This window comes from Haliotis rufescens, unplaced genomic scaffold (assembly GCF_023055435.1).
Source record: "Haliotis rufescens isolate VD_foot unplaced genomic scaffold, xgHalRufe1.0.p SCAF_385, whole genome shotgun sequence".
Taxonomy (NCBI): Eukaryota; Metazoa; Mollusca; class Gastropoda; order Lepetellida; family Haliotidae; genus Haliotis; species Haliotis rufescens.
This window is the reverse complement of record NW_025964096.1, coordinates 1-11,470: the sequence shown is the minus strand read 5'-3', so window position 1 is coordinate 11,470 and position 11,470 is coordinate 1. Positions and strand designations below refer to the sequence as shown.

The 11,470-nt window shown below is 47.9% G+C and overlaps 1 protein-coding gene across 1 annotated transcript; it reads right to left on the bottom strand.

The window, feature by feature from the left end:
* Positions 1 to 5,672: 5,672 nt before the first annotated feature.
* LOC125372211 (mucin-3A-like) lies at positions 5,673 to 11,401 on the bottom strand (the record flags this gene model as incomplete). The annotated part of the gene is made up of 5 exons (XM_048381413.1): positions 5,673 to 6,116; positions 6,783 to 8,010; positions 8,344 to 9,231; positions 9,330 to 11,012; positions 11,123 to 11,401. Coding segments are annotated over 5 exons (4,522 nt in total), but the record flags the coding sequence as incomplete, so codon positions are not given.
* Positions 11,402 to 11,470: the final 69 nt, after the last annotated feature.

The window sequence follows — 11,470 nt, the reverse complement described above, 5'->3', positions numbered from 1 at the left end:
CACAATAAGACTTAATAAGCATACAGATACACATTTTGCATGGCAACTAACAGCAATACCATAATTACGTGATGCATTGTAGTCAACGAATTATGTTACAGACTTTGATGCCCATTGGCAGATGAAGACAAACATCCCTATTATCTTCGAATGTAGATACATTCTTACAACGTCTTCACTGCTTTTACAGAAGACCTTCCAGGCATCGGTGTTGGCAAGAATGTGTCTCGAGCGGGGAACTGTAAGCCACACAACTCATGTGTCAACATTTGCAACAGATGTGTATAACGCTGCACATGTGGCGTCACTAGCGACTCCCCTTACTCGCTAAGTCTCAGAGCATTAAGAAATTAGCCTCGATTGGTTTTGGTTTGATGGATGCAATGCTTCACACTTGAATTCAAACATGGAATCGTATTCTGAACAACAAAAGTTCCTGTGACATTGAATAAGATTTAATGCAAAGGTATGTTTTTCACCAAATCTGAAACAATTTCGGTTTGCAACAGATAAAAGACTCATGTAAGTGTTCAAATGGTTTAATTTGCCATACTGACTTCAGAAAATGCGTGATTTCATAAAAAAAACCATGAACATGCCAAAATGTCAATTTACAAATCAATAGCGTGTGTGTCCACCTCTGGTTGCGATGCAAGCAACACATCTTCGTCTCATGGAATGGACCAGGCGTCGCACAAAGTCCTGTGGGATATTTGTCCATAAATGCTGGAGCATGTTTCGAAGTTCCTGGAGTGTCTGTGGAACACGTGGTTGACGTCGAAGGCGGCGATCCATCTCATCCCACATGTGCTCGATTGGTGAGAGATCAGGGGAGCGAGCCGGCCAGGGGATGACATTCACGTTGTTTTGTTGAAGAGAATGCTGAACAAGTCGAGCAATATGAGGCCGGACGTTGTCATGTTGAAAGGTAATGCCTGGGCCATGACGACGCAAAAACGGTAGATCAACAGGGCCGATGATCTCGTCGCGGTAGTGCTGTCCATTGAGATTTCCCTCTACCACTATCAAACAGGTCCTCTGTCTTGCCGTAATCCCACCCACTGTTTCAGTGTCACCCACAGGAGGTAGTGGGGAGAGAGGGGTGCTCCACTGTTTGAGTGTCACCAACAGTTAGTAGGGAGGGAGGGGTGCTCCACTGTTTCAGTGTCACCCACAGTTAGTAGGGAGGAAGGGGTCCTCCACTGTTTCAGTGTCACCTGCAGGTAGTGGGGAGGAAGGGGTGCTCCACTGTTTCAGTGTCACCCAAAGGTAGTGACACTGAGGGAGGGGTGCTCCACTGGTTCAGTGTCACCCACAGGTAGTGGGGAGGGAGTGGGTCTCCGCTGTTTCAGTGTCACCCACAGTTAGTAGGGAGGAAGGGGTCCTCCACTGTTTCAGTGTCACCTGCAGGTAGTGGGGAGGAAGGGGTGCTCCACTGTTTCAGTGTCACCCAAAGGTAGTGACACTGAGGGAGGGGTGCTCCACTGGTTCAGTGTCACCCACAGGTAGTGGGGAGGGAGTGGGGCTCCGCTGTTTCAGTGTCACCCACAGTTAGTAGGGAGGAAGGGGTCCTCCACTGTTTCAGTGTCACCTGCAGGTAGTGGGGATGAAGGGGTGCTCCATTGTTTCAGTGTCACCCAAAGGTAGTGACACTGAGGGAGGGGTGCTCCACTGGTTCAGTGTCACCCACAGGTAGTGGGGAGGGAGTGGGGCTCCGCTGTTTCAGTGTCACCCACAGTTAGTAGGGAGGAAGGGGTCCTCCACTGTTTCAGTGTCACCTGCAGGTAGTGGGGAGGGAGTGGTGCTCCGCTGTTTCAGTATCACCCAAAGGTAGTGACACTGAGGGAGGGGTGCTCCACTGTTTCAGTGTCACCCACAGGTAGTGGGGAGGGAGGGGTGATCCACTGTTTAAGTGTCACCTGCAGGTAGTGGGGAGGGAAGGGTTCTCCACCGTTTAAGTGTCACCTGCAGGTAGTAGGGAGGGAGGGGTACTCCACTGTTTCAGTGTCACCTGCAGGTAGTCGGGAGGGAGGGGTGCTCAACTGATTCAGTGTCACCCACAGGTAGTGGGGAGGGAGTGGGGCTCCGCTGTTTCAGTGTCACCCACAGTTAGTAGGGAGGAAGGGGTGCTCCACTGTTTCAGTGTCACCTGCAGGTAGTGGGGAGGGAGTGGTGCTCCGCTGTTTCAGTGTCACCCACAGGTAGTGGGGATGGAGGGGTGCTCCACTGTTTCAGTGTCACCCACAGGTAGTGGGGATGGAGGGGTGCTCCACTGTTTCAGTGTCACCCACAGGTAGTGGGGATGGAGGGGTGCTCCACTGTTTCAGTGTCACCCACAGGTAGTGGGGATGGAGGGGTGCTCCACTGTTTAAGTGTCACTCACAGGTAGTAGGGAGGGAGGGGTGCTGCTCTCTTGTACTGCACCCATTGACGGGTTGGGTGAGGGTTAGTGTGTATTTTCACTGTTGAGTGTCATGTCCCAAGCTCAGGACTGTGGGCTGTTAAGAGATTCAGACTCGAAAGGCGTGTCCTTGCACTAGGGAGGATCTTAGGATTAAAGAAGATGGATTAAGAATTTGCTATTTGGTACTTGCGGGTGGACTGATGTCACTACTTGCTGAGGGGGCTCAAGAAGCCATACTGTTAATAATTTGTGTTTAATGACAAGATACAAGTCCGCACTATTTCCCATATAGTTAATACACTCTGTTCAGATTAATGACTTCATAATCAGGATAGGTCTGATCTCTGGAAAGTAAACAGACAGTATTTGCTGAGGATGAATTGCCCCTATTAACAGAGGCATACCGTATACCGAGAGCGTTCAGCACTCTACTGTCACCGGATATTCGTCCCAGTGTTCTCTATTAAAAACTTTTCCAATTGTTCACTTTCCTCAAATCACTCAAAACGTCAAACATGGATCCTCTTGGTGATCAAACATGACTAAGGCATTGAAAATCAACGGACGTTTGTTTTGTGATTAACCCAAGTCCATCATCTAAAATCATTCATTGTCCGCTCCCTCCCCGCTGTCCGAACGTGCAGAAGAGAGCGATTGCAGGTGGAGATCCAGATATGGCGGTCCCCTGTGTTTGTATGGTTGATGACATCGGCTCGGGTTCGACATTGGTCAGAACGTTGTCAACCCGCTGATCACAACTCGGGAAAATGTAAACATATTGTAAAAATCGAAACTGGGATTTGTGCGGAAGATGGAGATATGCATACAGCCTCACGGAACTCAAACATAATGTTGCCTGGCTGGTTTAGTCGTGTTTGCGTTACATGCCTCGGGGCCTGTGTTGATCAGAATTAATTAGAACTTTTGAGATGATACCCAAAACACCGGAAGGATGAGACCTTTGTCGGTACAGCCCTCCATGTCGGCAATATTGGTGAAATTGGATGCGATCGTGAGAAACAAGCTGTTTTGAAATGTAATTGGCACTCTGGCTGTTGACAACGTCAATGGACAGCAACTAGATAGCTAATATCGTACGTCATCCCGACGTGGCTTTTCCGCTACATTCACTGCACGTTGATTAACACTTTTCTCAACATGAAGTACCTGAAAAAATGTATTTGATCAAAATTAGTGGGTTGCATTGCTACCTATTGTTATCCACAAGTTCATATAATCTTCAGGTTTTTCTTCGTCAATAGTTAATCGAACGTCCTTTGAAAAACTTCAACATATTTTGCGACTGAAAAAGACACACTTATTTAAGATTGAACTTGTGTATTTTCAACTGAGTTTGGAATCGTGCATTCAATCAAGTTCGGGTCCTGTATAGTCGACTGGTAAAGCCCACTCGTCAATCAGTCATTTTACCTCCTAAGGTTGATGAATTTATTTGTAAATAATCACCACCGGCAGATGTGAACTGAGTACAAACTGTATTTCAGCACATAACATGTCAGGAAATTATTGTAATTTAATCATTTTTTACACAAACCGATGACTGATTGAAGTGTTGTTATTTTCGGATCAATGAAGTTTAAACAGGACGTAATGACAACTCAGTTTGATGATAACTGAACGTGATGCAGGAACCGTGTTGCATGAATGAATAGCTACATACTGTGAATGTTCACCTATTGTCACTGCAGAAGATCTTACATTTGCAATTGACACAAATGAATACCATGCTCATCTAAGAGTCACGTCGACCGTCATTACTGAACAGTTTCTAAAAGAGACGCCGGCTTTCATGATAAAAGGCCCGTTTTAATCCAAAAAGACTATTTCTTCTAAATATCCAAAAGGACGGGGTTGTAATTGCCATTTATCTTATAGTGGTCAATAATTGCGCTGGAGTGACTGGTGTAATATTCCAAGTGTAAATCAACCGGCATTATTTTCTGTCTTTATTATTCTCTCTCTCCACTGAGTGTAACTCTGCTTGATGTCCTGCGCTTACAAGAGATGCAGCGTCCCATAGTTCTACTTCGTCCGAGGTTATTGCCGTGAAGCTCGGACCATGCATAAGCTTCCCGAATGTCTCGTGTTGATTTGACGAGAGTAGTCCGACGGTGTGGGAGCATAACATAATAGAGATACTTTAACGGTTTACATTTTGAACAAAGATACTGAATTTGATTCTGTTAGCAACAGAAATGCAAATGAAACTTAACAAGATTCGGTATGTAGATTTAGAAGGAGTACATATTGATGTGGTAGTGCTGGGGGAAATCTGCGAGCTGACTTGAGAATGAAAGCTGAAGGACTACTTAGACAGAAGGACCTCTTGCATGCAAAGCAAAAGGTGTCATGTAGACCATTCTGAAAACTGCCAACCTTGAATATGGTGGATTTTCCTTGAACACAATTTCATCAATTCATGATGTCAATTATGTGTTGAGAGTGCATTACGAACTCTTGTCTTGAATCACTTGCGTCCATTGTTAAGAATGCCCCATCTTCATACGAAGAAAGTGTTATTTTCACGAGTTATGAAGTAAATACGATTCAATCACGCAACTACCAACAATCCCACTTACCAACAATCTCCGGACGCCAATTTCAACGTCTAAATGCATGTGCGAATTCTCCAGTTGCATCATCAATCAACGTAACGCGGTGGTGAGACGTGATTGTTGTATTGACGAAATGCAGCTGAGGCGTGTTGTCGTAAGTCTGATATACCATTACCTGTCTTACGCTTGTGCTTTGTCACTGTCTGAGCGGTGAAGAGGGTGTTTGCCTTGCCTGTCCCATATCTAGTCACGTAAGGACCTGTAAGGTGTTACTGTGCTGACATGTTAGACGCTTCTGTTACCGGCAATCACTAAGTCGCACACAGGTGCTAATGCACATTCTGCAAACAGACCAAGCTCACGGCACTCTCTTCCTGGTCTATTGAGCGCCTCACGGAGGACAGTCCTAATGAAAGGCATCGAATACAATGTGGCAGTGCGGACACATTTAAAACAATATAAAAGTATCTGTCTTAAAGATACACTAAGCGTAACATTTGCGGTTGCCTTTTAACTTGATTTATCACATATGCTGTTCTTGTCCTACTCAACGAATATCATTCATATCCATTCTCGTTGAAAATGTTTTCTGAGATAGTACTGAATCTGAATGCTAGGGTTTTATTGAAGATGACTACACATGTAGTGATATTCCTAAACAAATATTGTGTGTCTGTGTGGAGCTGGTCGTTCTATTGAAGTAGGAGGATGTCTGTTTGAAGCTGGTCGTTGTAGTGAAGGAGGAGGAGGGTATCTGTGTGAAGCTTGTCCTTGTAATGAAGTAGGAGGATGTCTGTGTGAAGCTGGTCGTTGTAGTGAAGGAGGAGGAGGGTATCTGTGTGAAGCTTGTCCTTGTAGTGAAGTAGGAGGATGTCTGTGTGAAGCTGGTCGTTGTAGTGAAGGAGGAGGAGGGTATCTGTGTGAAGCTTGTCCTTGTAGTGAAGTAGGAGGATGTCTGTGTGAAGCTGGTCGTTGTAGTGAAGGAGGAGGAGGGTATCTGTGTGAAGATTGTCCTTGTAGTGAAGTAGGAGGATGTCTGTGTGAAGCTGGTCGTTGTAGTGAAGGAGGAGGAGGGTATCTGTGTGAAGCTTGTCCTTGTAGTGAAGTAGGAGGATGTCTATGTGGAGCTGGTCGTTCTATTGAAGTAGGAGGATGTCTGTGTGGAGCTGGTCGTTGTAGTAAAGGAGGAGGAGGGTGTGTGTGTGAAGCTTGTCCTTGTAGTGAAGTAGGAGGATGTCTGTGTGAAGCTGGTCGTTGTAGTGAAGGAGGAGGAGGATGTCTATGTGGAGCTGGTCGTTCTATTGAAGTAGGAGGATGTCTGTGTGGAGCTGGTCGTTGTAGTAAAGGAGGAGGAGGGTGTGTGTGTGAAGCTTGTCCTTGTAGTGAAGTAGGAGGGTGTCTGTGTGGAGCTGGTCGTTGAAGTGAAGGAGGAAAGGTGTCTCTGTGTAGCTGGAAGTTGTACTGAAGTAGGAGGGTGTCCGTGTGGAGTTGGTCGTTGTAGTGAAAGAGGAGGAGGATGTCTATGTGGAGCTGGTCGTTGTAGTAAAGGAGGAGGAGGGTGTGTGTGTGAAGCTTGTCCTTGTAGTGAAGTAGGATGGTGTCCGTGTGGAGCTGGAAGTTGTACTGAAGTAGGAGGGTGTCTGTGTGGAGCTGGTCGTTGTACTGAAGTAGGCGGGTGTCTGTGTGGCGCTTGTCAATGTAGTGAAGTAGGAGCTGGTTCTTGTACTTAAGTAGGAGGTTGTCTGTGTGGAGCTGGTCCTTCTACTGAATTAGGAGGATATCTGTGTAGAGCTGGTCCTTGCAGTTAAGTAGGAGGGTGTCTGTGTGGAGTTGGTCGTTGTACTGAAGTAGGAGGGTGTCTGTGTGGATCTGGTCGTTGTACTGAAGTAGGAGGGTGTCTGTGTGGATCTTGTCCTTGTAGTTAAGTAGGAGGGTGTCTGTGTGGATCTGGTCGTTGTAGTGAAGTAGGAGGGTGTCTGTGTGGAGCTGGTCCTTGTAGTGAAGTAGGAGGGTGTCTGTATGGAGCTGGTCGTTGTAGTGAAGTAGGGGGGTGTCTGTGTGGGGTTGGTCCTTGTACTGAAGTAGGAGGGTGTCTGTATGGAGCTGGTCGTTGCAGTGAAATAGGAGGGTGTCTGTGTGGATCTGGTTCTTGAAGTGAAGTAGGGGGGTATCTGTGTAAGGCTGTTACTTGTAGTGAAGTAGGAGGATGTCTGTGTGGGGTTCGTCCTTGGAGTACAGTGGAAGGATGTCTGTGTGGAGCTGGTCCTTGTACTGAAGTAGGAGGTTGTCTGTTTGGGGTTGGCCCTTGAATAGAGTGGGAGGATGTCTCTGTGGAGCTGGTCCTTAAAGTACAGTCGACGGATGCCTGTGTGGAGTTGGTCCTTGAAGCACAGTGGGAGGTTATCTGTGTAGAGCTGGTCCTTTAAGTACAGTGGAAGGATGTCTGTGTTGGTCATTGAAGTAGATTGGGAGGATGTCTGTTTGGAGCAGGTCCTTGAAGTACAGTTTAAGGATGTCTGTGTAGAGCTGGTCCTCGAATAACAGTGGAAGGATGTCTGTGTGTAGCTGGTCCTTGAAGTACAGTGGAAGGATGTCTGTGTTGGATGGTCCTTGAAGTACAGTGGAAGGTACCTTGGCTGGTCCTTGTTTTCATGTGGGAGGATGTCTGTGTGGGGCTGATCCTTGAAGCAGAGTTGGAGGTTGTCTGTGTGGGGTTGGTCCTTGAAGTAAAGTGGCAGTATGTCTGTGTGGAGTTGGTCCTTGAAGTACAGTGGATAGGATGTCTGTGTGGAGCTGGTCCTTGAAGTACAGTGGGAGGTTGTCTGGGTGGAGCTGGTTCTTGAAGGACAGTGGAAGGATGTCTGAGTTAGCTGGTCCTTGAAGTAGAATGGAAGGATGTCTGTGTGGAGCTGGTCCTTGAAGGAGAGTGGAAGGATGTCTGTTGGTTTGGTCCTTGAAGTAGAGTGGAAGGATGTCTGTGTGGAGCTGGTCCTTGAAGTATAGTGGAAGGATCTCTGTGTGGAGCTGGTCCTTCAAGCAGAGTGGGAGGTTGTCTGTGTGGGGTTGGTCCTTGAAGTAAAGTGTCAGCATGTCTGTGTGGAGCTGGTCCTTGAAGTAGATTGGGAGGATGTCTGTTTGGAGCAGGTCCTTGAAGTACATTTGAAGGATGTCTGTGTGGGGTTGGTCCTTGGAGTACAGTTGAAGGATGTCTGTTCTGAGCTGGCCCTTGAAGTACAGTTTAAGGATGTCTGTGTAGAGCTGGTCCTCGAATAACAGTGGAAGGATGTCTGTGTGGAGCTGGTCCTTGAAGTACAGTGAAAGGATGTCTGTGTTGGCTGTTCCTTGAAGTACAGTGGAAGGTACCTTTCCTGGTCCTTGTGTTCATGTGGGAGGATGTCTGTGTGGGGCTTATCCTTGAAGCAGAGTGGGAGGTTGTCTGTGTGCGGTTGGTCCTTGAAGTAAAGTGGAAGGATGTCTGTGTGGAGCTGGTCCTTGAATACAGTGGGGGGATGTCTGTGTGGAGCTGGTCCTTGAATAGAGTGGGGGGATGTCTGTGTGGAGCTGGTCCTTGAAGAAGAGTGGAAGGATGTCTGTGTAGAGCTGGTCCTTGAAGTACAGTGGAAGGATGTCTGTGTGGGACTGATCCTGGAAGTACAGTGGAAGGTACCTTGGCTTGTCCTTGTTTTCATGTGGGAGGATGTCTGTGTGGGGCTGATACTTGAAGTACAGTGGAAGTATGTCTGTGTGGACCTGTTCCTTGAAGTACAGTGGAAGGATGTTTGAGTTGGCTGTTCCTTGAAGTACAGTGGAAGGATGTCTGTGTGTAGCTGGTCCTTAAAGTAGAGTGGGAGATTGTCTGAGTTGGCTTGTCCTTGAAGTACAGTGGAAGGATGTCTGAGTTGGCTGGTCCTTGAAGTACAGTGGAAGGATGTCTGTGTAGAGCTCGTCCTTGAAGTACAGTGGGAGGATGTCTGAGTTGGCTGGTCCTTGAAGTACAGTGGAAGGTACGTTGGCGGGCCCTTGTTTTCATGTGGGAGGATGTCTGTGTGGGGCTGATCCTTGAAGCAGAGTGGGAGGTTGTCTGTGTGGGGTTGGTCCTTGAAGTAATGTGGCAGTATGTCTGTGTGGAGCTGGTCCTTGAAGTAGAATGGAAGGATGTCTGTTGGGTTGGTCCTTGAAATAGAGTGGAAGGATGTCTGTGTGGAGCTGGTCCTTGAAGTACAGTGGAAGGATGTCTTTGTGGAGCTGTTCCTTGAAGCAGAGTGGGAGGTTGTCTGTGTGGTTGGTCCTTGAAGTAGAGTGGAAGGATGTCTTTGTGGAGCTGGTCCTTGAAGTACAGTGGAAGATACCTTGGATGGTCCTTGCTTTCATTTTGGAGGATGTCTGTGTGGGGCTGATCCTTGAAGCAGAGTGGGAGGTTGTCTGTGTCGGGTTGGTCCTTGAAGTAGAGTAGGGGGTTGTCTTCGTGCATCTGGTCTTTGAAGTAGAGTGGGAGGTTGTCTGTGTGGGGCTGATCCTTGAAGTAGAGTGGGAGGATGTCTGTGTTGGGTTGGTCCTTGAAGTAATGTGGCAGTATGTCTGTGTGGAGCTGGTCCTTGAAGTAGAATGGAAGGATGTCTGTTGTGTTGGTCCTTGAAGTAGAATGGAAGGATGTCTGTGTGGAGCTGGTCCTTGAAGTACAGTGGAAGGATGTCTGTGTGGAGCTGGTCCTTGAAGCAGAGTGGGAGGTTGTCTGTGTGGAGGTGGTCTTTGAAGTAGAGTGGAAGGATGTCTGTGTTGGCTGGTCCTTGAAGTACAGTAGAAGGTACCTTGGCTGGTCCTTGTTTTCATGTGAGAAGATTTCTGTTTGGGGCTGATCCTTGAAGCAGAGTGGGAGGTTGTCTGTGTGGGGTTGGTCCTTGAAGAAGAGTGGAAGGAAGTTTGTTGGGTTGGTCCTTGAAGTAGAGTGGAATGATGTCTGTGTGGAGCTGGTCCTTGAAGTAGAGTGGGAGGATGTTTTTGTGGAGCTGGTCCTTGAAGTACAATGGGAGGTTGTCTGTGTGGGGGTGGTCCTTGAAGTAGAGTGGGAGGATGTCTGTGTGGAGTTGGTCCTTGAAGTAAAGTGGAAGGATGTCTGTGTGGGGTTGGTCCTTGGAGTACAGTGGAAGGATGTCTGTGTGGAGCTGGTCCTTGAAGTATAGTGGGAGGATGTCTGTGTGGAGTTGGTCCTTGAAGTAAAGTGGAAGGATGTCTGTGTGGGGTTGGTCCTTGGAGTACAGTGGAAGGATGTCTTTGTGGGGCTGGTCCTTGAAGTATAGTGGGAGGATGTCTGTGTGGAGCTGGTCCTTGAAGTAGAGTGGGAGGATGTCTGTGTGGAGCTGTTCCTTGAAGTAGAGTGGGAGGTTGTCTGTGTGGGGCTGATCCTTGAAGTAGAGTGGGAGGATGTATGTGTGGGGCCTGTCCTTGTACTGAAATAGGAAGGTGTCTGTGTGGGACTGGTCCTTGTACTGACGTAGGAGGGTGTCTGTGTGGGGCAGGTCCTTGTACTGAAGTAGGAGGGTGTCTGTGTGGGGCAGGTCATTGTACTAAAGTAGGAGAGTGTCTGTGTGGGATTGGTCCTTGTACTGAAGTAGGAGGGTGTCCTTGTGGAGCTGGTCCTTGTACTGAAGTAGGAGGGTGGTTGTTTCGGACTGGTCCTTGTAGTGAAGTAGGAGGGTGTCTGTGTGGGACTGGTCGTTGTAGTGAAGTAGGAGGGTGTCTGTGTGGAGCTGACCGTTGTAGTGAAGTAGGAGGATGTCTTTGTGGGGTTCGTCCTTCTATTGAAGTAGGAGGGTGACTGTGTGGGGCTGGTCCTTATACTGAAGTAGGAGGGTGTCTGTTTGGAGCTGACCGTTGTACTGAAGTAGTAGGATGTCTGTGTGTTGCAGGTCCTTATACTTAAGTAGGAGGGTGTCTGTGTGGAGATGACCGTTGTAGTGAGGTAGGATGATGTCTGTGTGGGGTTGGACCTTCTACTGAAGTAGGAGGGTGTCTGTGTGGAGCTGACCGTTGTACTGAAGTAGGAGGGAGACAGTGTGGGGTTGGTCTTCGTACTTAAGTAGGAGGGTGTCTGTGTGGGTCAGGTCCTTGTACTGAAGTAGGAGGGTGTCTGGTTGGAGCTGACCGTTGTAGTGAAGTAGGAGGTGTCTGTGTGGAGCAGGTTCTTGTACTGAAGCAGGAGGGTGTCTGTGTGGAGCTGGTTCTTGTACTGAAGTAGGAGGTGGTCTGTGTGGGGTTGGTCCTTCTACTGAAGTAGGAGGGTGTCTTTGTGGAGCTGACCGTTGTAGTGAAGTAGGAGCATGTCTTTGTGGGGTTGGTCCTTCTACTGAAGTAGGAGGGTGTCTGTGTGTGGCAGGTCCTTGTACTGAAGTAGGAGGGTATCTGTGTGGAGCTGACCGTTGTACTGAAGTAGGAGGGTGTCTGTGTGTGACTGGTCCTTGTACTGACGTAGGAGGGTGTCTGTGTGGAGCTG